General features: G+C 48.4%; 1 protein-coding gene across 1 annotated transcript; it reads right to left on the bottom strand.

The window, feature by feature from the left end:
• Nucleotides 1-2,477: 2,477 nt before the first annotated feature.
• Nucleotides 2,478-19,963, bottom strand: Slc22a8 (solute carrier family 22 member 8). Its single transcript, XM_038313404.1, has 10 exons — nt 19,631-19,963; nt 7,977-8,080; nt 7,308-7,462; nt 6,622-6,790; nt 4,814-4,937; nt 4,518-4,633; nt 3,425-3,639; nt 2,986-3,094; nt 2,645-2,848; nt 2,478-2,571 (listed from the first exon to the last, which is right to left on the bottom strand). The coding sequence occupies exons 1-10, from the start codon at nt 19,961-19,963 to the stop codon at nt 2,478-2,480; spliced, it is 1,623 nt and encodes a 540-aa protein (XP_038169332.1).
• Between the last annotated feature and the right edge of the window lie 1,581 nt (nt 19,964-21,544).

Below are 21,544 nucleotides of genomic sequence, written 5' to 3'. Positions count from 1 at the left end.
GCTTTCTGGGTATCTTCCTTCCCCTCACTATGTGTCTGCAGGAAGCACCCTGGAGCAGTGCAGAAATGGTCATGGTTAGGACATTTCAGAAGCCATCCTGAATTCTGAACCACTGATGGATGGGGAGAAGGCAGAGGTCAGTGATTCACACTGAGCCCAGCTCTTCTCTGTCTGGTGGAGATCCAGTTAAGCTAAGGGGAGACATTGTTGGCCTGATTGTCAGCTGATCTTAGGCACCAAGGTAGAAACCCCATCAGTAGACATCAATTGTAAGGTGAAGTCTGATAGCCTTATTGCAAAAGTCAGGTCTCCATGGTCTGTGTACCATCCCCAAATTATCTAAAGTTTGGCAAGGGAGACTCCTGCATCCAAAGTGTAAACAGCAGTTTCCTATGAGGCTGGATGACAGGCTGGTGTGGTTGGGGCTTGGGGTGGGTAGCAGAGGGATCCTTCTGCTCCTTTGCTCCCTCTCCTCCTGGCTCTTGATTTCTTTCTCAGACTTCCCCACTTCCTGTGTTCTTGACTGTCCTACCCAATAAACCATTTAACATTCAAATTCTTATCTTGGTGGTTTGCTTCTGGGGAAATCAATGCCAAGGTGCAATAGAGACCACAATTCATTCTACAATCAGTAGGGTACCTAAACCAGGCTTTAGAGCCTCAGAAGTTCTTTGGGAGGAAGTTGCATAGTTGAGAAGCCCCCACCTCCACTCAAGATGAGTTGTGGGTAAACCAAATGCAGCGGGAGTCAGACAGGGAAACTTCAAGTGCGGAGTGAAAGGCCGGGGCAGTTTATAAGCAGAAAGAAACTGAATGAGGCTGGGGTTCGGCATGTGAAAGTGGAGTGCTAGAAATGAATTGCTGGGGCAGGCTGGGGCCTGATTCTGCTGGGTCTTGTAAGAGGGTTGAAATTTTATCCCCATGAGAAATCACCGAAAGGTGGAGGCAGGGTGCAGTATAATTCTTTTAGTGTTTATTAAGCACCCTCTCAAATCTCTAAATACATACTTGAGAGTAGTCATTAGCTCTGTGTTTGATAATGGGCGATCATAGAGTGTGTTGGTGTTGTCCTATATGGTCAACAATAGCCACTGCCGAGCACTTGAATGGAGCTGATCCTAACCGAGCTTCTTGGTTCATTTTTTGTCAACTTAAGACAAGTTAGGAGGAGAGAATCTTAGTCGTGAAAATGCCCCCATAAGACTGCCCTGTAGACAAACTCGTGGGGGTATTTTCTTGCTTAATGATTGATGTGGGAGGGTCCAGTCCACTGTGGGAAGTACTGCCTCTGTGTCGGTGGTTCTGTAAAAAAGCAGGCTGAGAACGCCAAGAGGAATAAGCCAATAAGCAGTGTTCCTCCGGGGCCTCTGCTTCAGTTCCTGCCTTGAGTCCTTGTCCTGACTTCCACAGTGATGGAGTGTGACCTGAGTATTGTAAGATGAATCAAACCCTTTCTTCCTTGAGTTGCTTTTGGTCACAGTGTTTTACCACAGCAATAAAAGCTCTAACAGAGGCAGGGTCTCATGTAGGGTTCCGGAACTATTTGATTAGCAGGTTTTGGGACTACAAATCTTTGGAGAAGGGTGAAGTCTTGAAGTTCTACCTTAGCTCTGGAGCAACGGTGCCTAGTGAGTATGGATCAAAATGTCAAATGGAGAGCCCACATAAAATCTCCCTTTTAAGGTGTTTTGTCATGGTTACAGAAAACAGACTAACACAGATCTCTTCTCAGGAAATGGATTAGTGCCTGATGAATTAGCTGGAGGGAGCCAGCTTTGTGTGGACACCATAAGAATGTTCTCACCAGACACTGAACGCCAATACCTTGACCTTGGTTGGACTTCCCAGCCTCCAGAACTATGAGCAATACATTTCTATTGTTTAGACAGTCCAGCCTGTGGTAATCTGTTATATCTGCACAAACAGACTAGGATACATGTATGTGTTCACAGTAGCTCAGCTGGCATGCAGCCAAGTGCCCATATCTGTATGTTCACACAGTACAGATGGACATGTGTGTGTACTCACATGTCCACATGGTATCCAGCCCTCTTTCCCATCCCCTTTCTCAAGCAGTATGGGCTGAGTTTTTTATTGTGATTTATTGAAATTTCCCACTAAGGAAAGAATTTGGGGAGGGAAAGAACTGCTAGGAAATCTCAAGGGAAATGGAGATGGAGATGGGCAATGGAGGAAAGCGGCCAATACAGAGAGGGTAGATAAAAGAATGACAGGGCCTGGGTTGCAGGGAGGATGAATGTGGAGGTGAGTATTGGAAGCCTTGTGGCCAGAGCTGGGTTGTGGGCTATGGTGGAGGTGGTGAGGTGGAGATACCTTTTCTGAGCTCTCAGAAGTCTTTGCTCTAAGAGCATGGGCCTACCCAGGGTCTCCCCGAGTCCCCAAGGTGCTTGAGGAGCCCTGGAAGGGTCCTGCTTGGGATCAGTCTCTGGAGGGCAGACAAGCAGATTCTGTTGTTCTCAGCTGGGGTCTGATCCGCCAGTCTTCAGAGGAATGGTCTGGGATGCCTTTTCTGCTTCGGATTCCTGCTTTGTCTTCTTGGCATGCTTGTGCCTAGAGACATTGAGCTTAGGAAAAGCCTGTTTGCTCAAAGGGGAGCCCTGGGGGCTAGAGGCAGAGAACTCACCAGTTTTGTATGTCCTCAATAGTCTCTGGCAAGGGCCGGTTGAGGGTCTCAAGCAGGAAGAAGGCAGCGCTGCCTCCCAGGAGGGCCGTAGTCCCAAAGATGACATTAGGGATGTAGGGCTGGACCTCACCCGTGATTTTCACCAGTGGGGCTATCATACTTCCCACTCGAGCCCACACGTTACTAATACCCATACCTGTTTGCCTGGGAGGGTTCAGAGAAGGGATTGGCAGCCTCTACAGAGGGCTTTTTAAAGGATACTCTTGGGACCTCTGGGTAGAAGGCAGGAGGAGGATGCTACGGTTCCATCTGTTAGCCCCTGACCCAGGTGCATCACTTACCTGAGGACTGTGGGGTAGAGTTCACTTGTGTAGAGGAAGAGGCAGCTGAAGGAGCCAGATAGGCATCCTTTCCCAAATACAGCCAGTGCTGTCCTCATGAGCGTCATTTCTGCATGGGAAGGGGTTGGAGGATGGGCCTTGGTGTTCATGAGCACCTGAATGTTCTCACTCCTTAGCAGACTTTCTCTCCCTTTGTGCTTGGTTGCCCGGAAGCTCGTTTGAAAAAGGAAAGGTGAGTAGCGACCCATCTGTTACTCTTCACACTTTGTCGTGTGGCCAAGTGGATTGCTGTCTAGAAGAGGAACCTGAGCCCCACAAAAAGTAGGGATCTCTTTAAGGCCAACACAGTGAATTGGAGGAGGGCTAACAAAGTTGGAGTTCACTTTCCAGCCTGTGGCAGCTTCTTCCAGAGGGTCCTAGGGTAGCCTCAACCTCTCACCTGGAGACACAAAGATGAGGGCCAAGATGGCCCCTCCAGCCAGGAGCAGGAGGAAGCCCTGGGTGATGCGCCGGCCCAGATAACTTATGGAGAGGATTGTGATGAACTTGGCTGGGATGTCAACCGCACCAAAGATGAGCTGGAGTATGTAGATGTTGACTCCAAATTCTTCTACCCCCATAGCCAAACTATAGTAGGCAAAACCAGTAGAAAACCTGAGAGACAGAGAGTCATGGGTCAGTACCTGCAACCAAACTGAGATCTCTTCCCACAGCTACTCTTGGGTTACCAGGGTGATAAATAGTTTTGCTGATTGTGTCATCTATAGCAGATTGATATCCGGTGCTTGAGTACTGTTGAGTTTTGTGAGATTGTGTCTCAATCTCAATGAAAAGTGCTGGGATTGACTGGTCATGTCTTGCATGGTCATGGTGTTCATGGTAAAGGTACCCAAGATTGATCCTATAGAATAACAGGACTGGAGGGACTCTCAGAAACTGGAGGAGGCAGGAAATGCTCTATTTTTTGCTCAGTTGAAATGGAACAGCCAGAGAGGCAGGGGTAAAAGTCAAACTGTGAACAGCGTGAACATAACTCCTCTTCCACTCTCAGAATTATGGAAAAGTGTGGGACAAATTTGATCCTGGGGAAGACTAGGATGGAAAGTGGTCTCACAACTAGGTCACAAAAGGACGTTGGGGAAGATGTAGCATCAGTCAGAAGAGGAAACTTGGATATATAATTGCTCCCTGCAAGTCTGCAGCCTGCAGGGTCAGCTCTCCTCTGTGTGGTTCCAGAGGGCAGAGCTAGGCTAAAAGGCTTCAGGGACAGAGAGGCAGACTGTGGGGCAAGTTCTGTCACCAGGATGCTCACTGAAGGGACTAGAGCACCTGCCCTGTGTGGGGCTGTGCAACCTCAGAGGAAGCAGACACTCTCAACTGAATATGGGACTTCTGGGTTGGAAGCTTGTCTTGGTGGCTCCCAGGAGGTATTTTCTTGATTTTTCTTGCAGGTACCCTAGGTTTGCCCTGATGGACACCTCATTGTTTATCAACCCTGTGCAGGGCATGAGTAGGGAGAGGTGGCAGGTTACCAGGCCAGGGAGAGACAGAAGGTCATACGGCGCAGGATGGATACCCGGAACAAGTCAGATAAGCCATATTTGACCTTGGTTGAGGCGATGTCCTTCTGCAGGCTGAACTTCAGCTCCTTGAGACATAGGAGAAGCAGAGGTGCTGTTAGTGGGCCTAGCTGCTGGAAGGGAAGGAAGTTCAAGCTCTTTCAGAGGATGCATTGGGGGGAGCAGATGGAATACAACTGTAAGCCAAGGAAACGGGCCCAAGAGGCTGACACATAGTCCTGCCCCAGCTATAATCCCTCCCCACCTACCTCTATGGTGAGCTTTCTCCCCTCCTCCTTCTTGCCATTGAAGGTAGCCACCCGTTGGAGTGTCTTCAGGGCCTTTGAGAACTTTCCAGATAGAACCAGCCAGCGAATGGACTCTGGTACCCACCTAGGGGCCAGAGTCAAAACATAGTGGCTCCTGTTCAAGAGTCCCTTTTAATACCTCTGCCTCTGGAGCCGTGGATAGGAAGCCCAGAAACCTGAGGGGCCTAATGCTCTTTCTGTGGAACCTCACTGGCCCATCTTTGTACTTGGGCTGCTTCTAGTTAGCACAGATTCCAGCATTCTGTTTCCCCACATCTAAAGCAGCCTTCCAATGTTCCAAACCTAGATTGCTGGTTGTTGTTGGATGTCTTCCTTAGCTAAGAGCCCCAGGGACTATAGTAAGGTCTTGGTCTGGATTCCTTCAAGACCTTTGGAGGGAGGACACTGATACCTGGCCTTAGACTCCTGATCCCAGCTTTGTGAGTCTGTTGCTCATGGACTTACACCTTCCGCTTCTACCTTGATAGTCCTGTGAGCCTTCTCTCACCAAGACTGTGAAGGGGCTCCTCTCATGCTTCATGGCTGAGCCCAGGACTCTAGCTTTGCCTCCCTGAGAATAATGACAGCAATGGCTCCCAGTCAACAAGTCTTCCTGTAGGTCAGCCCCACAAAATTAGGGTAACCAGCAATATCATCCCCATCTTATCTAGAAAAAAATTGAGGCTCAAAATGAGTGAGACCTGCCTCAAGTCACAGGCTAAAGGACACCGAGCTCTTGACTACACTGCTGACTATCTTCTGCCTTTGTCCCCGACTCTGCCTGCTCCCACCCCAGGCTGTGTACGTGTTTCTGCCTCCACTCTCTAGTCTTTCCCCTCCCCTTTCAGATTGCTGTTCATCTCTTGACAGTTCTACATTCATTTCCAAGTTGAAGTTCCATCTCAAGTCTGTACTTTTCCATGTAATCTTCCCCAGGTCTCAGTTTTCTCATCTTTGGATAGGGACAATAATGCTCCCATCAACCAGAGATGCAGCAAGGATCAGAGACAACATTAATTAGTGTTCAGAGTAGGATACCATGCATAACTTATTGTTACTTCATAGTTTCACAATTTTCCCTCAGAATGTTTTTAACTTCCAGCACTTGGGGCTTCAAGAATGAGTTATGCAGGCTAATTTGCTGTCTTCCTGTGTGGATTTGGGATTAACAGCTTGGTAATAAGATCTCTGCACACTCTGCTTCTTCCACCAAACCACCTCAATTCTCAAGAGATTTCCTGGCTGAGGCTCCACTTTGAATATTCTTTTGTATTTTACATCTGACAGTCTCCCAATTCTGTAGATACTTCCTTCCAAAGGTCCTTCAGATTTCTCCTTCAACACCCTCTAGCCTGCACAGTACCCTCCCTTCTGTTCCTGGCCTCACCATGTGGGACTGTATTTCTGGGCCATTTTTTTCCCCACAAACAGAACTTTGGGTAGGCCTGCCAGCCCCACAGGCACCTTCTGTACTTTTCCATCCTCCTCCATGTTTAGTTGAGGCCTCCCTGGATTTCTGTGCTCATGGTAGGCCAGCATCCTCCTATCTATCTCAACTCATGCCCCTTCTTCAGCTACAGGCAGCTCCCAGTGCTCCCAACACCTGCTCTCTCCTACAGCATGACTCAGCACATGTAACTCCTCTACCCTGGGGGGCCGTCCTTGACTCTGGCACAAGGGACAGATGGAGTTGGACAGTCAGGTTAGGCATGGAGCCCTTATTTGTCCCTGGTGGAATTGGGTAGAGAGAACAGAAGAGGGCCACATACCAGGATAACAGGGAGAAGATGAAGAAGGGAACAGATACAGCTAACTGTAGCCAGCGCCACTGAGGAATGACATAGGCCAGGCCGGACAGAATGAACTGGCCAATGGTGTAGCAGTACCCAATTGATGTTGATGAGATGGCCCGCACTGAGGTGGGTACCCATTCCACATCTGTGAGAGAAGCCCAAAGACCAGATTAGGGTCTTGTCAGACCCCAGGCACCTCCCTGTGAAGTGCTATCAGCTTCTGCCTCCCATTAGCTATCTGACTTCATCTGATCCCAAGGACTCAATTATCACCATTTTGCAGACAATGCTCTTGAAATTCAAGGACATAGGACTCACATCTGGGCCTCTCTCCACCCCAGTTCAGTCTTACTATATCTCTCCACTGAAAGTGACTTCCCTTGCTTTGCACTCAACTTCACCAGATATAGTGAAGACTAATTTACAACAGATACTGTATCACCCATTTCTATGATGCACTGAACATGATCATGTGCCTAGCAGAGCATCCAGACACAAGGCAGGTCCTATAGCTTCTTAGCCACTGTCATTATGTTTGTGATTGTTGCAAAATTCAGAAGTGTCTCAAGAAACCAAAGCCTTTGGCTTGAATCAAACCCACTCTCTCAGCTTTTGACTGTTGCTCCCCAAAGCCTTGCTGCTCGGGTCCCACTGTGGCTCACTCAAGATAACGGTGCTCAGAGAAATGCCCGAGATGCTGCAGCCACACAGGAATCGGAAGATTATATAGATGGGGAGGCTGGGGCTGAAGGCAGCACCTGAGCCACTGACTGCCAGCATTAGGTAGCTCCAGGTCAGGATGGGCTTGCGGCCAAACCTGCAGCTCAGAAGAGAGGAAGAGTCAGGTTAGCCACTACATAGCTGCCAAACTGAGTGACTTTCAGGCTTTGGGGCAAAGGGCTAAAGGCACCCCACCCCCAGTCTCACCCGAAGACCAGGTGGAGCACATAACTCCCTCACCAGACAGAGCCTTGCTGGTAATTGCTGTTTTTCAACAAGTTTGCAGTAGAAGCATTGGGTTAATGAGTTATTTCCTCTGCCTCTACTTAGCTGACTGAGCAGAGGTCAAAAGACCACGTATCTCTGAGCAGTTCATCTGCCCTGGCTTTATGCTATGTAGCCACAAAACTGGTTCTGAGAACCTGGGTTGAGAGGCCAGAAAAATTCAAACCAGGACTTTGGGACAAAGAGACGGCTATGGTCTGGCAAGGGAATGGTGTCTGCCCATAGAGGACCATCCTTCTCACCTCTCCTAGCTTTTGGTTCTTTGGGGTACACTGCCAGAACAGAGTTATGAGGGAATGTACGTGGAATGTTTTCCCAAGCCTCACCTGTCTGACAGTTCTCCAAACACGGGCCCGCCAATCAGTATGCCTGCCATGAAGATCGACTGGGCCATCTCCTTCAGTTTGTTGGAGCTGCACACCAAGTCCCACTGCACAAGAGCAAGGTAGGGCCATGCCAGTTCAACAGTCCAGTGCCCCTAGCTATGCTCAGCCTACCTTCACATACGCATGCATGCATACATGCTCACTGGCATGCATGTATGCAGGCACTTACATGCCTTGGCTTCCCTGAACCTGGTCTTTGACTGCCAAACACTAATTCTTTCCACCTGTGTGGGTTCCTTAGGTCCTTGATCCACGATTGTGTGATGACAGCATCCCTCAAGTGTATTGTATGGCTTAAGTCTGCTTAGCTGCCCTATTGACCTCTTCTCGGCCTCTTCCACTAAAAGTCTGTGTCCTGTAGCTCCTCCTTTTCCCCACATTTCCAAGGCCGGTCCCTCCACCTGCATCCTTGACCTCACCTCTCCTCCTCTTAAGGTCTTCTGGTTTCTTCCTCCCTGCCCCCTTCTCTCTCTCTCTTCCTCCTCTTTTTCTCTCTAACTCTTCATCAGTTTTCCTCATAACCTTTCCTTTCTATATTCCCTCCAATTCTGTAGAATGAGAACCCACCCTTGCTGTCACCCACCCTCCTCCCTCAATTCTCAGTTCTGCCCTGACCAACACACTGAAGCGCCGTGCTCACTACAGCCACCCACAGCTTCTTTGTCAGCCACACTACAGACCTTCTGCATCCTGACCTGGCTTAGGCCTTGGTAGCTTCCCTCCACCTAGTTCTCATCTTGCAACCCAATCTCTCTTCTGGTCCGACCATCAGAGTCTGGGCCTACTTGAAAACATCCCATGACCATTCCAGACCTAACAGGACTTGCCACCTGACTCTGTAAGGTCCCGTGCACACCAAGCGGCAGCCCTGACTTTATAAGGTCCTGTGTACACGAAGGAGCAGCCCTGGCTTTGTAAGGTCCCATGCACACCAAGTGGCATCCCTGGCTTTTCCCATGCACACCAAGTGGCAGCCTTGGTTTTTGAAGATATTTGTTTTTGAGATTTATGTGACTTTGAATCGACGAATCCTAAGTACATGACACTTGTGGAGAACACAGCCATGGTTTCAATATACATACAAAGAACAAATTCTGCTATGGAAATTTGCCCATCACCTTTCCAGCTTTATATTTTATATATATTTTTGTGGTGATACATTTAGATTCTCTTCTTTTAGTTGTTTTGAGAACTCAGAGTTTAGCTACAGTTGTGGATCTGTTGATGAGTAGCTTCTTGTGCCCACTCCACACCAATCCTCTCAATCCCCGGACTCTGACAAATATGGCTCTATATTCCTAAGAATTCCACCTATGAGAGAGCATGCTGATGTCCCATTTCTGACTCCTCCCTCTCTCCCCCACCCTGTAGAGGACGTGATGTCCTGTGCTCACAGGAATGTTAGACATACAAGGTTGTCTCTTCAAATAGAGATACGTATAACTTGTTTTCTACCCAGAAGGCTGGGCACATATGTAATTAAGAACCTGGTGACCTGTGCTATCTGTAGGACCAGGTCACACTTGATTCCCTAGACTCTTATTTATTTATTTATTTATTTATTTATTTATTTATTTATTTATTTATTTGGTTTTTCAAGACAGGGTTCTTCTTTGTAGCCCTGGCTGTCCTGGAACTCGCTTTGGAGACTAGACTGGCCTTAAACTCACAGAGATCCCCCTGCCTCTGCCTCCCAAGAGCTGGGGTTAAAGGCGTGCGCCACCACCACCCAGCTTCCCCCAGACTCTTAGGTTTACTTTACTCATTCTCCCAAGACCAGGGGCTCTCATCCTGTGGATCACGATCCTTCAGTTCAAGTGACCCTTTCACAAAGGGCGCATATCAGATATTTACATTATGATTCATAACAGTACCAAAATTACTGTTGTGAAGTAGCAATGAAATAGTTTTAAGGTTGGAAGGGTCAGCACAGCGTAAGGAACTGTTGAAGGGTCACAGCACTAGGAAGGTTGAGAACCACTGCCCTGGGCCATTCTCATCATTCTGAGCATTGTTTCTCTAGAACCCATTTTCATGGAAGAGATCACAGGGATTTTGCTAAGAGTTTTGATGAGTGATGCCTTAAGCTTTATTGTGCATATAGGATTGAGCTAATTGTCACCAGAAAACTTTTCCAAAATTGTACTGCATTAAATATGCCTAAAATAAACTGCCCGAGATCAGACTTTAGAAATCTGAACCAACGCAGACTACTGAGTTGTGTTGAACCAGACTTCTGATTGCCTCAGATCAAAACTCTGCTGGCTCTGGAGTTTATAGATACCCCACCCCCACTCCACAGTCATTTGATCTTCAAGTTTCAAATATATATATAATATATACAATATAATATATTATATAATATATACAACATAATATGTTACACACTCTCTCTCTATATATATATGTATATATATGTATATATGTATATGTATATATATGTGTGTGTGTGTGTGTGTGTGTGTGTGTGTTTGAAACAGGGTCTCTCTCTAAAGCCCTTGCTGTCCTGGAACTCATTATATGGACCAAGATGGCCTAGAACTCACAGAGATCTGCCTGCTTCTGCCTACCTAGTGCTTAGATTAAAAGCATGTGTCACCATACCCAACTGTATTTGTTTTTGAAACTGGATTTTCCTATTTTTTCTATTTATGTCTTTTGTGTGTATTGAGTGTTTTGCCCACATATGTATATGTGAATCATGTCTGTGCCTGGTGCCTCTAGAGGTCAGAGGAGGATGTCAGATCCTGTCAAACTGGAGTTATGGATGGATGGTTGCAAACTGCCATGTGAATGCTAGAAGCAAAAGCTATGTCCCCTGCAAGAGCAGCAGGTGCTCTTCACTGCTGAGCCTATCCGCCAATCCCTCTCTTTTCCTCACAATTGCCGCAATATGGGCCTCACTATTTTGCCTTTGAATGTATAGTGGCAGCTGATGCTTGCTGAAGGCTCTATACCAGGGACTGTCCTAAGTTGAGCCTCTTCTGTACTTCCATTCCCATACAGCATCCATGTTATGTTCCCATTTCACAGGTGAGGAAACAGGCTCCCAGCTGGTTGCTGTGACAAGTGTACAACAAGTCTTTCCCACTCCTTTCCCAATGACATATATGGTTTTAGGTTTCTACTATGCTAGGAATGTTCTCCGGTTCCCTCTTGTTGGCTAGGTAAGGACACTCACTCCCCTGCGGAGAGGTTTCTAAGGCCAGCTATGCTTTGGCCTGGTCAACCTGTCTGCTCTAATCTCCTGCTAATCCCAGCACACATTCTTTGCTCCAGACATCCTGAATTACTTGCGTAATGAAGCAAAGAATGTTCGCTAGAAATGCCTCCTAAAAGTGTTTCAGAAATCGAATGTGGGGAGAGACCACAGAGGCCGAGGAGTTCTTTTCTCCTTTCTCTCGTGGAGGGGAGGCGGGATGGGTGGATGAGGTCCAGGTCTTCAGCTAGCTTCAGGTGAGCCAACATCTCCAGGAATCCTGGTGGACATTTCTAACAGGGAAGGGGGGCTACATGGTATGGTGTGGTGGCAAAGGAGGAAACAGAATAAAGGAGCAGGTGAGGGCGTGGGAGAGAGGCACGGCAGGGGTGTCTGGAGAGACTTCTGGTACTTTCTGACACACCGTCTTAAGCCATTCAGGAAAATCTAAAGAAAAGACCTACTGCTCACACAATTCAGTTCACCTTCCTTCACAGCGAAAAGCACACTCCCGGTTGCTGCAGGGAGCCATGTGCTTCTTGATAAGAAAGGGGAAGCAGAAGATACAATGTAGCATTCTATCTCATTGACGTAAGAGGGGCACACTGGCCTGGGGGCAACCGCTTTCTCCTTTCTTATGGGTGGGAACTGAGATGGCTGCAACAACCCTGAAGATGGCAGAGCTGCTGTCAGTCTGGTCCCTGGGTGGCCCTGTAGATCTAGCCATCAGTCTGGAGTGCTACTTTTTTCAGAACTTTTCTTTATTAGTAATAGTCAAGCCAGGACTTACTGTTGAAGCTTTCGTTATGGCAACAAGAAGCTGCTGATGAAAACGGAATTTGTACCACCTCTCATGTATGCGTGAGAAGTCACATGATTTGCACTCCAAATTCTATGAGGAGAGCTGCCTCCTTTGTGAGACGTGTGTGTGTGTCTCTGTGTGTGTGTGTGTGGTGGGATGGGCAGTGTCTAGGACACAGCTCTACGTCAGCGAGGAGAGATACCTTCAGAACTACACCACGACATCCACCCTTGGGTGATCTTTAGAAGTAAAAAGAAGTACTCTATGGTTAAACACTAAAAAGAAATAAAAAGTGAATTTCAGTTACACTGTAAATGTATTGCTTTCAGAGATTTCATGAGTAATGAAGCTCATCAGAAGTGATGAGAAAAATGTGTCTATGACCACCCTGCTGAGCAACACAAACTATGGGGAGCAGGTCGGAGACCTGCAGCCATTATGAGTTGATTGTGTCCCCTCAGGAGACACGCTGAAGTTCTAGCCTTCTAGATTGGAAATCTAGAAAAGTTTAGCCATAATTAGCCGAGTTATAGCGAGGCCATACTGGGCAGGGTGGACCCTTGTAGGAAGAGAAGAGACATGCGCAGACAGGACAGGATGGAGGCGGAGCTTAGAGTGGGACCCACAAGCCAAGCCATGCCAAGGAGTGTCGGCAACCACCTGAAGCTAGAGGAGACAGGGAGGATTCTTTGTGGGGCCTGTGAGGAGAGCACTGATGCTGTGGGGTTTGGACTTCTTGCCTCCAAATCTGTGAGATAATAAAATCTTGGCTGGTTTAAGCTACCTACCTGATCTGGGGAATTCTGCTGTAAATAAATGTGTGATTCTGCTATGTGAGAAGCATCAATTGGCCTGATAGGTGGTGATGGAATAGGCAAGGGAAGTGGGTGTGGAGCAAATGGGATAGGAGAGGAAGATTTTAGAGCATTCTGGATGCTTTTGGTGGAATTACCTGTGCAAAACCCACAGTGCAAAGTCCCCAAGAAGTTCCATTAAAATTCGTAGCAGAAGAATGGACTATTCAAGACATCTAAAGTGTTTTCTGTGCTTCCTTTGAATGAAACTCCCTTGGGTTCCATCAGGTTTTACTCTGAGTCAATAAAAACGAGTGATTCCTTTCTGCTTTGCACATGTTAGGATCCCCTTACTCAGGAGTGTTGCCTGTCTATTGATAATCTTTTCTGAGTATCGGGGCCTCTTTGGGTGGTCAGTTCCTGTTTGTGAGGCGGAGCATGTCTGAGAAGTCTGACTCCCAGTGTAGGTAACGTTGCCCTTGACTCTGCAGCTCTGATCTTACAGCAGGGTACATACTATGAAGCCTCCTAGCTACGCATGTCCTTGTTTTCTCTCCTGCATTCTGTGGCCTCGCTGAGGGCAGAAGATTTCTCACTTGACTTTTTATCCCTGGAAACTAGCAGAATAGTTGGTTGTAATACCTGTGAGTGTTTATTTAATGAATAGTGGATGAATGGATAAATAGGGCGGGGCTGTTATACAATTTTTTGCTGATGAGACCCAGAGAAGGAAAGGTTATGTGATCACTGGAGGAGGCCAGGCATTAGCTTTGTGGTGCTTCTCTCCCGCCCTGGGTGTGGCCAGGGCTGGTAATTCCCATCAGCTCCGGTCAGTTCTACACAGCCCTCTTGTTCTCCATAGCCTGGTCCTGCACTGGATTTCTTTTCGCAGTCTGGTAGTGTAACTAAGCCCCAAGGAGCTGGTTCTGGAAAGAAATGACAGACTCCTCTACCTTGTCTTCCTGCCCAGCCTGGAACAGCAGAAAGGTGGTAGGGAGGAAAGAAGGGTCGCTCTGCTCAGAGGCAGCTTTTCAAGCCATGGCGGAGCAGCATCGCAAAGCAGGGCTGCTATCGTATCCATTATTACAAAGAGCCTGTGGCTCAGATGATAAATAGCATGCTCAAGAATAGCGGCGACTCAGGCTCAAGTCTGCAAGATCTCCCAGCGGTGTCCTCTATCAGGACCACAGCTCCAGATGCCCCAGTGTGCTGTGTTCTGAGCCCTGGGCTGTCAGAGGGAAGGCTTAAACATGGGAGCTGTGCTCTGTTAGACAGCACAGCATAGCTCAGCATGGCATTGTGCCAAGGTCAGAGCCCACTGGGCTGGTCAAGGTCCAAACATAGATGTTTAGGAGTTAGGGTAGCAAGAAGAGTGACCAGGAGGACCCTCAGAGGGTAAGAAGACTAAAGGACAGATGTCACCACAAGCCACTCAAGAGGCAGACACAATCAAATCCTGCTGTATAAAGGGAAAGCTGACCCAACCAAGATTTCGTCCAATGTCCCCACCCATCAGAGTAAGGGAATGAAACAGATTATCTTCGCCCGAAGATCTTTTGGAGCCAGGTAAGAACTTAGGGAGTATTGTTGCTGGCCCTGTGCATTCTCACACCTTTGATGGAACCTGTTTGGGGGGCATGGGGACCAAAGAGGACAAGCCAAGTATCTTGGAAAGTATCAAAAGGACACAAATCTCTGATTTTGTTGCTTAGGAGCTGCACATTTTTTGGGACAGATTTTGTGTGTGTGTGTGTGTGTGTGTGTGTGCGCATGCGCGCACGCATGCGCAGGTGCACTTTTGCATGGGTACACATGTTTGTGTGTGTATATGTGTACATATACACATGTGAAAGCCAGAAGTATCTTCTCCAATTGCTTTCCCTCCGTTGTTTGGGACAGTCTCTTTTACTGAACATGGAGCTTTCTGATCAGCTAGTCTGGCTGACTTGTCAGCCCTAGGGAGTCCTGTCTCTGCCTCCTCAGTGCTGGGACTGCAGGCTAGAACACTCAGCTTTTTTGGGTGTTTGGGATGACACTTGGGTCCTCATGTTTATGCAGAAAGCACTTTACTGACTGAGCCACCTCTTTAGCTCTGGGACAGATGTTTAACTTCTATGTGGTCAGAGTCCTCAGCTCTACCTGGTGCCTGCTTCTTGGAGCTGAGGGTGATTTAAGGAATGAAGAGCACCCAGCCCTAAATCTGAAAAGACACTGTGCATTAAACTCCAAGCAATCGTATTATTATTATTGTCACATGTCCAATAAAATGTGACATGTGCTGCCACAGACAGGGCATGGTTCTGGAGTTAGGGTCTCCTGGAGCACCCTCACAGCTGTGCAGGGTCCCCTCTGGAGCTGAGCCCAGTGTTACTTTCTGTAGAATGGTAAGGATAGTACCTGACTTGCCTGCTCACAACAGGCGGAAAGTGAAGCAGCAGCTCAGGGGCCTGCGCGCAGTAGATGTCTACCGAGTGAGCTCTTGAGTTTAGGGAGCTACAGAATTGCTCTAGGCCCCTTCTGTGCAAATGATAAGGAACTTTTTACATAATGGCTGCCACTGGGGTCAGGCTGGCCAGAAATGTAGCCAGGCTGAAACTCCCACATCCTTACTGAGGATTTAGATCAGAGTCTGAGAAAGAGGTTGAAACAGAGCATGCCTGATCAGGGCTGAGGGCAGCCAGTGGGGATGTGGAGCAGGCGTGGGACTGAACGTAAGAAACAGAAGTGACCTGAATCTGGGTAGACTGGATATTTGGTGATGAGGGTTGGAGAGGTCAGAGGTGGTTGACCAGGGACCCTGCAAGGGTCCTGGCTGCGGTAGAGATCCTGGAATCAGGACAGGAAGGTACAAAGCCAAGAGGAAGGCCAGGGGCAAAGGCATACTTTGCTCATCCGAGGCTGGGCCTAGGCCCTGAGGGCTGTGGCCTTAGTCAGTGTATGTGGCTGTGGCTGTACTCTTGGGAACCTAGGGATCAGCATCCAGGCTCCCATGCTTTCCAGACATAAAAGAAAGGTCTTTGTTTCCTCTTAATGTTCTAGTTAAAGCTCTTTCTGGAAAGTCCTGATTGCCTCTATCACATGGGAGGCAGAACTCCATTCTACCCACCCCAAGCAGAGGGAAGCCTGTATTTTCCATGGCTGAATGAACAGAATATCACAGCATCTGTGTTTGTTCTTGTTGTTGGGTTTGCCCATTAATGTTCCAGTTGCTGGACAGGGCAGGAGAACCTTCTTGTGGGTTTGCCACGGCTGCATCCCCAGGGAATTAGAGCTTAACACAGAGTTAAATAAGCTCTGACAGGGGCAAGGGTGCAGCCCCCTGAGGACTGCTGATCCTTTTTGTGCAGACTCATGTCATCTTAACGAATGTAATGGTGACTGGAAATTTGGCCGGCATAGAGGTGAACTGATGTTTAACTGGGTATGAGGCCCTGTAGGCTCTGCCCTTGGCATGGCTCCTGGAAGCCCACCTGAGGAGTGACCAGGAAAGGAAACTGCTTCCCAGTGGTCAGCAGTGCCTCTGTAGATGCAGGAGGAACTTATCCTGTCTTTAGCATTGCTTAAGCACCTACTGCATACCTAGTCCTGCAATGGCAGATGTAGGTGGGAGAGGTACTGTTCTTGTTCTGGAGGAGCTACTGCCGCGTGGGTTGGGGTATCTGCGAACAAGTCAGACCACCCAACCTTCTCAGTGGGGTGAAGGGTGGATAGTCAGTCTCATGGTCAGGTTCTGTGCAGCCTTAAGGAGCGTGGCTTCTGGAGCGCTACCTCAGGGACTTGGGTTCTCCACTCTGCCCTTTGGGAATGTTTTACCTTGTCATCTAGTGACCTGTCTTTCAATTTCCTCATCTATGCAAACAGGATAATCAAGGTGCTAAACTCCAAGGGTTGTGAGGATTAAATGAACTCATGCACACACCTGCATCCATCTGGTACCTATGTGCTCACAGACTGTGTTCATCATGAGGCCATCTAATTATTCCTTGTAAGCCTTCCTATTTTTCCTTCACTTTCTCCTTTTCCACCTTTCTCCCTCCTTATTTCCCCAATATTCTCTTCTTCCTTCTCTCTCTCTCCCTCTCCCTCTCTCTCTCCTTCCTTACTTTTTTCTTTCTTTCCCTTCCTTCCTTCCTTCCTTCCTTCCTTCCTTCTTTCTTTCTTTCTTTCTTTCTTTCTTTCTTTCTTTCTTTCTTTCTTTCTTTCTTTCTTTCTTTCTCTCCTTCTTTCTTTCAGAGACAGGATCTTGCTGTATATCCCAGAGTGGCCTAGTAGTATGTAGCCTAGGCCTAGGCTGGCCTCAAACTCCTACCTCAGCCTCTCGAGTACGGGGATTATGGGTGTGTGTCACCATGCCCATCTTTTCCTTTAGGGTGTTTGTTCCTTGGGTTCTTGTTTCTGAAAGTGATGGATGGTGCCTTTTATACCTTTTCATTATCTTCCCAGACACATAGCAAGTCACGCATACACTGGGAAGCTTCTGGGCATGTCTTTGATTTCCTATCTGCTTTTTTCCTCCCAATTTTTTTTCAGTTGCCAGGTCCTTGGATTCTAATTCCCTAGTCTTTTCTGGTTTCTAAACCCAGCATTCCATCTATCTGTCACCCCAGAGTCCTATGCAGGTTGCTACTAACTTACTTTGCTGCTAGACTAACACTCTTCCTGAAAGCCACTCTCTGTCCTGCAGAGTGAGGCTCCTCAGAGGGTGTCTTGAGTCTGCTACACGCCTTCTTAAAGACTGCCATATCCATTGGCTCCTCACCCCTTGTTACAGAGGCCCCGAGTTTGACTTAGTGATCATACCTGCTGCTATCCTCTCCTGTCCCGTGTCTAATAGCCTCCACGCCTCACTGTTCTTGTCTGTCCTTCAGTCTATCCTTCAGACTTTGCATTGGCCATTCTGTGCCTTGTATCCGGGGTGTACTGCCTGTGTGGTCTCGCCCCCTACCTCTTTCTTCTCTTTTACAAGAGTCAGCAAGCTTGGCTGACTCCAACAGACCTTGTACTGGTTAGAGACCTCTTCAATGGGTTTTCAGAATCTTAAGATTATGGAATTTATTCCTTCCACAAATATTTAGCCCTTCCTCTGTGCCAGGTATTATTCCAGGTGTTGGGGACACAGCGGTGAATCCATATAGATTCCACCAAGCTACTGGACCCCTAGAGGTAAGCACCTGGAGGGCTAGTGTCTTCTTTGACTCTGTGGCCTTAGCGTTCTGCACCATAACACCAAATGTGCCCAATGTTTTGGATGCTTGATGCGTTCTGAACACTATGGTTGACACAGGGCAGAAAAACAAGAGCTGTGACAGGGAAGAGGTATAGTCCAGGGGGCACGAGTGCAGCCAATGTGCTACTTGGGGATACAGCTCTGGCGCCCAGTGCTCATGCTGGGATCCTGAGCCTGCTTACTCATAGTGGGACACTGGGCTCTCTGGGCTTCAGTCTCCCCATATGAAAGATGGGATTTGAATACTAACTACTTAATAGCTGTCAAAAAGATCAAAAGTGCTGACATTTGCAAGGCATTTAGAATAGTGTCTGGCATATTACAAGTGATTTATACAGAATAAATATTCATTAACTGCTTGAATAACTATATAGATAGTGTAGACGATCTTGGATTCAAATCCTACCTTTGCCCTCAGAAGAAAGTCGTGACTGAGCCTCCATTTCCTTATCCGTGAAATGGAGAAAAAAAAAAGGCTGCATTCTTTGGAATTTTAGGAAGCCCAGACCCACTGAGTGGCAGCCTGGGAGTGTGTTTGAAAGGCAAAGGTCTTCTAGTGAAGCAATGTCTGGATCCTGCATTTGTGGGGCTCACAGGTGTCCCTTTATTAAGCCTCCCTGGAATCTATGGCTAAATCCTCCCTTGTACTTTGTACTTAGGGCCATTTTCCTTTAAGATCCAGCCGTGAAACTGACTGCATACATTGCACTGAACCCCTTCTCCCCCAGGACTGAGTGCTTCACCCTCAAGGGCAACAAGACAGTGTCTGCAAAGCACTGGCATGTGCCTGACACTCAGCTGGCATTCAGTAAACACCAATTCCCATTTCCTCATCTTCCTCCTGTCACAGCCTCCTGACTGGCTTGTCAGTTCATTGAAGGATTCTAACTCTAGTTCCTAGAAACAATGGTGAGAGAATCAGCTCCCCCAAGAAGGATGGCCGGGAAGTGAAGCCATAGCACCTGTTTGTGAGCGAGCGACTGACTCTCTGGATCTGCTCAGGAGTCTTTCAACCTCTTAAATCTCTCTTCTACACCCTCCAAGCCCCCTGCAATGCTTGACACGGGATGGAATGTTCCTCTTCTCCCTCCCAGTCTGATTAACCCTTGATGTTCCAGTCTCAGATCCAGGGCTGTTTCTTTAGAGGGGCTTCCTGCAACGACCACCCCTTCCTGTCCCTATAACCAGTCCAAGGTCACTGCACAGTGTGAGGTAACAAGTCATTTCACGCTTCTTTATGCGGCATTTTCACCCACGGATGCTACCCAGCAAGGTTCTAACACCCCACTGGGAGCAGGAACCGTACATTTTTTGAATCCCTGGAGCTCAGGACTGTGCCAGTCGAAAAACAATCTCTCAGTAGATTGTTGAAGGAACACTTGGGCTCTGAGCATGAAGGAACCAAACCACTCAGCTCCTGTTCATTAGTCCCAGGATCCTTCCTTTTCACCCAGTCCTCTGTCCTCCAGTCCCGGGAAGTCTAGGCCCCCTGCCTCTCTTCCTATCCACAAGTGCTCTAGGTATATGGGAGTACCTAAGATAAGGTGAGTGGAACGAGGGTGCCGGACATACCTCTGTTACAATGGTGTCTCTGGTGCTGTTGTAGACCCAGCCATTCAGGCATGGCTCAGTGGCCCCCTGGGTGTCATTGGGAAGACTGCCATTGGGCAGGTGCACAAAACGGAGACACTTCTCAGGCTTCCCATTCAGACCCAAAGGGAGCACCCAGGGTCCCATGGAGGCGTTGGGAGGTGGGCGACAGTAGTGGACAGGGGTGGTGGCTGTGAAGATCTGTAGCAAGTTGTGGTTGGCTATTCCGAGGACTGGGAGGGCCAGCAAGGTCACAAGCAGGTACTGGGAGGGACCCATGCTTCCAACACGATCCAAAATCTCCGAGAAGGTCATGGCATCAGGCAAAATGAACCAAAACTGTGGGAAAGATATCAGGTGAAGAGGTGTGTGTGTGTGTGTGTGTGTGTGTAATATGTAGGCCTGTGGAGCATCATAGAACCATATGCATGAAGGTGTACCTAATTACATGTATGAGCATACATGTATGGAACTATATCTGTGTGCATGTGTAAAGATGTGAGGGCTCTGGTGTGTGGATGCATAAGGATGTACCCAGCTTCATGACCACACACACACACACACACACACACGCACACACACACACATGTATAGGTGCAGAGGTATCTATGGTATGCATAGCATGAAAGCTGTGTGAATGCAGACATGTGGCCCTGTGCTTAAATCTTATAGGTGTGCATGCATGGGGCTGCACAGGCTACATAGTAGGGAACAAGGGCCCAGTCTTGGATGTTGGCCGCACAGGCTGGAGGTGGGCGAGGGGGAGAATAATCCTGTATTGCTCCATGTGGGCTGGGAAGGACCTCCTCAAGCTCAAAGCCTCCTGGGCATTCCCTGGGGTGGGTCCCCTGTGCTGGAGTATCAGAAGAGTCCAAGCAGGTCACAGAAGGCACTAGGGGTTTGCCCAGTCACAGGAGGAAGCAAAGCCTGGATTTGGGGGGGGGGGTGTTCCTGGGTGCTAGACTTGGGGACCTTCAAACCCGTCTCACCTGGTGGCTGGGGCTGGATCCAGTGGGGCTGGAGGTAGATGTGGTGATGGCCCGTGCTCTGTTCTAGGGTCCGGCAGCTGCTGTGGTAGGGCAGCTCAGCTCTACCAGGCTGTTTGTGTCTCCCCCGCGGGCCTTATATAAGGCATAAGCTGTCTCCTGGGTTAATGTTTGACTTTGTTTGGAGGATTAACATCCGGCAGCTAGAATGTTGTGCACCCACCAAGCCCAGCTCTCCTGAAAGGGCAGCCTCAGCCAAGACTGGTGGGGGTGGAGACGGGGCTGGGGAGTGGAGTGTGGTTGAGCCTAGAGGGCTGCTGGCTGGACAAAGGGCTCGGCGGCTCAGGCCGCCTTTCCTAAGAAAGAATCTGGGAAGGGATTCTGGTCTGAGGGTCCAGGGTCCCTCCGAGTTGATATTCAGAGGACCTGGAGCTGAGAGAAACTGGTGAGAGAGGCACTATTCCTGCAACGTGCCATCCTTTCTTGCCTGGTGGCTCCTGAGTAGGCGCATCGAGAATGGCAGAGCCCACCCAGACAGAATGTCCCAAGCTCTGGGACTTAAGGTCTCAGAGATGCCACGCCTTGGGATCCTGGAAAAACCAGGGCCGTTCTGACCTGAGTCTCAGACACAAGTGACCGTTCTTCCATCTGCCCCTGCTCTCCCTTGCTTTCTCCTAGTTGTTCTTCTCTGGGAACCAACTGCAGTCCCTATGGTTTTGTATATTTCTCTGAGTGCGGTTTGATTATCCAATAATGTGTATTTCTGTATGAAACAGAAAATCTAACAAGCCAGCACAAACCAAATAAGTGCATTCAGTCTTGCACAAGAGGCAGCTGGGTATTACGTTCTAGTCTTTTTTTCTCCAGACTTTGGTCTAAGGCAGGGTCCAGCAGCCCACTTGAAGTTTGG

This window comes from Arvicola amphibius, chromosome 1 (assembly GCF_903992535.2).
Source record: "Arvicola amphibius chromosome 1, mArvAmp1.2, whole genome shotgun sequence".
NCBI classification, from domain to species: domain Eukaryota; kingdom Metazoa; phylum Chordata; class Mammalia; order Rodentia; family Cricetidae; genus Arvicola; species Arvicola amphibius.
This window is presented reverse-complemented; position numbering and strand designations above follow the sequence as displayed.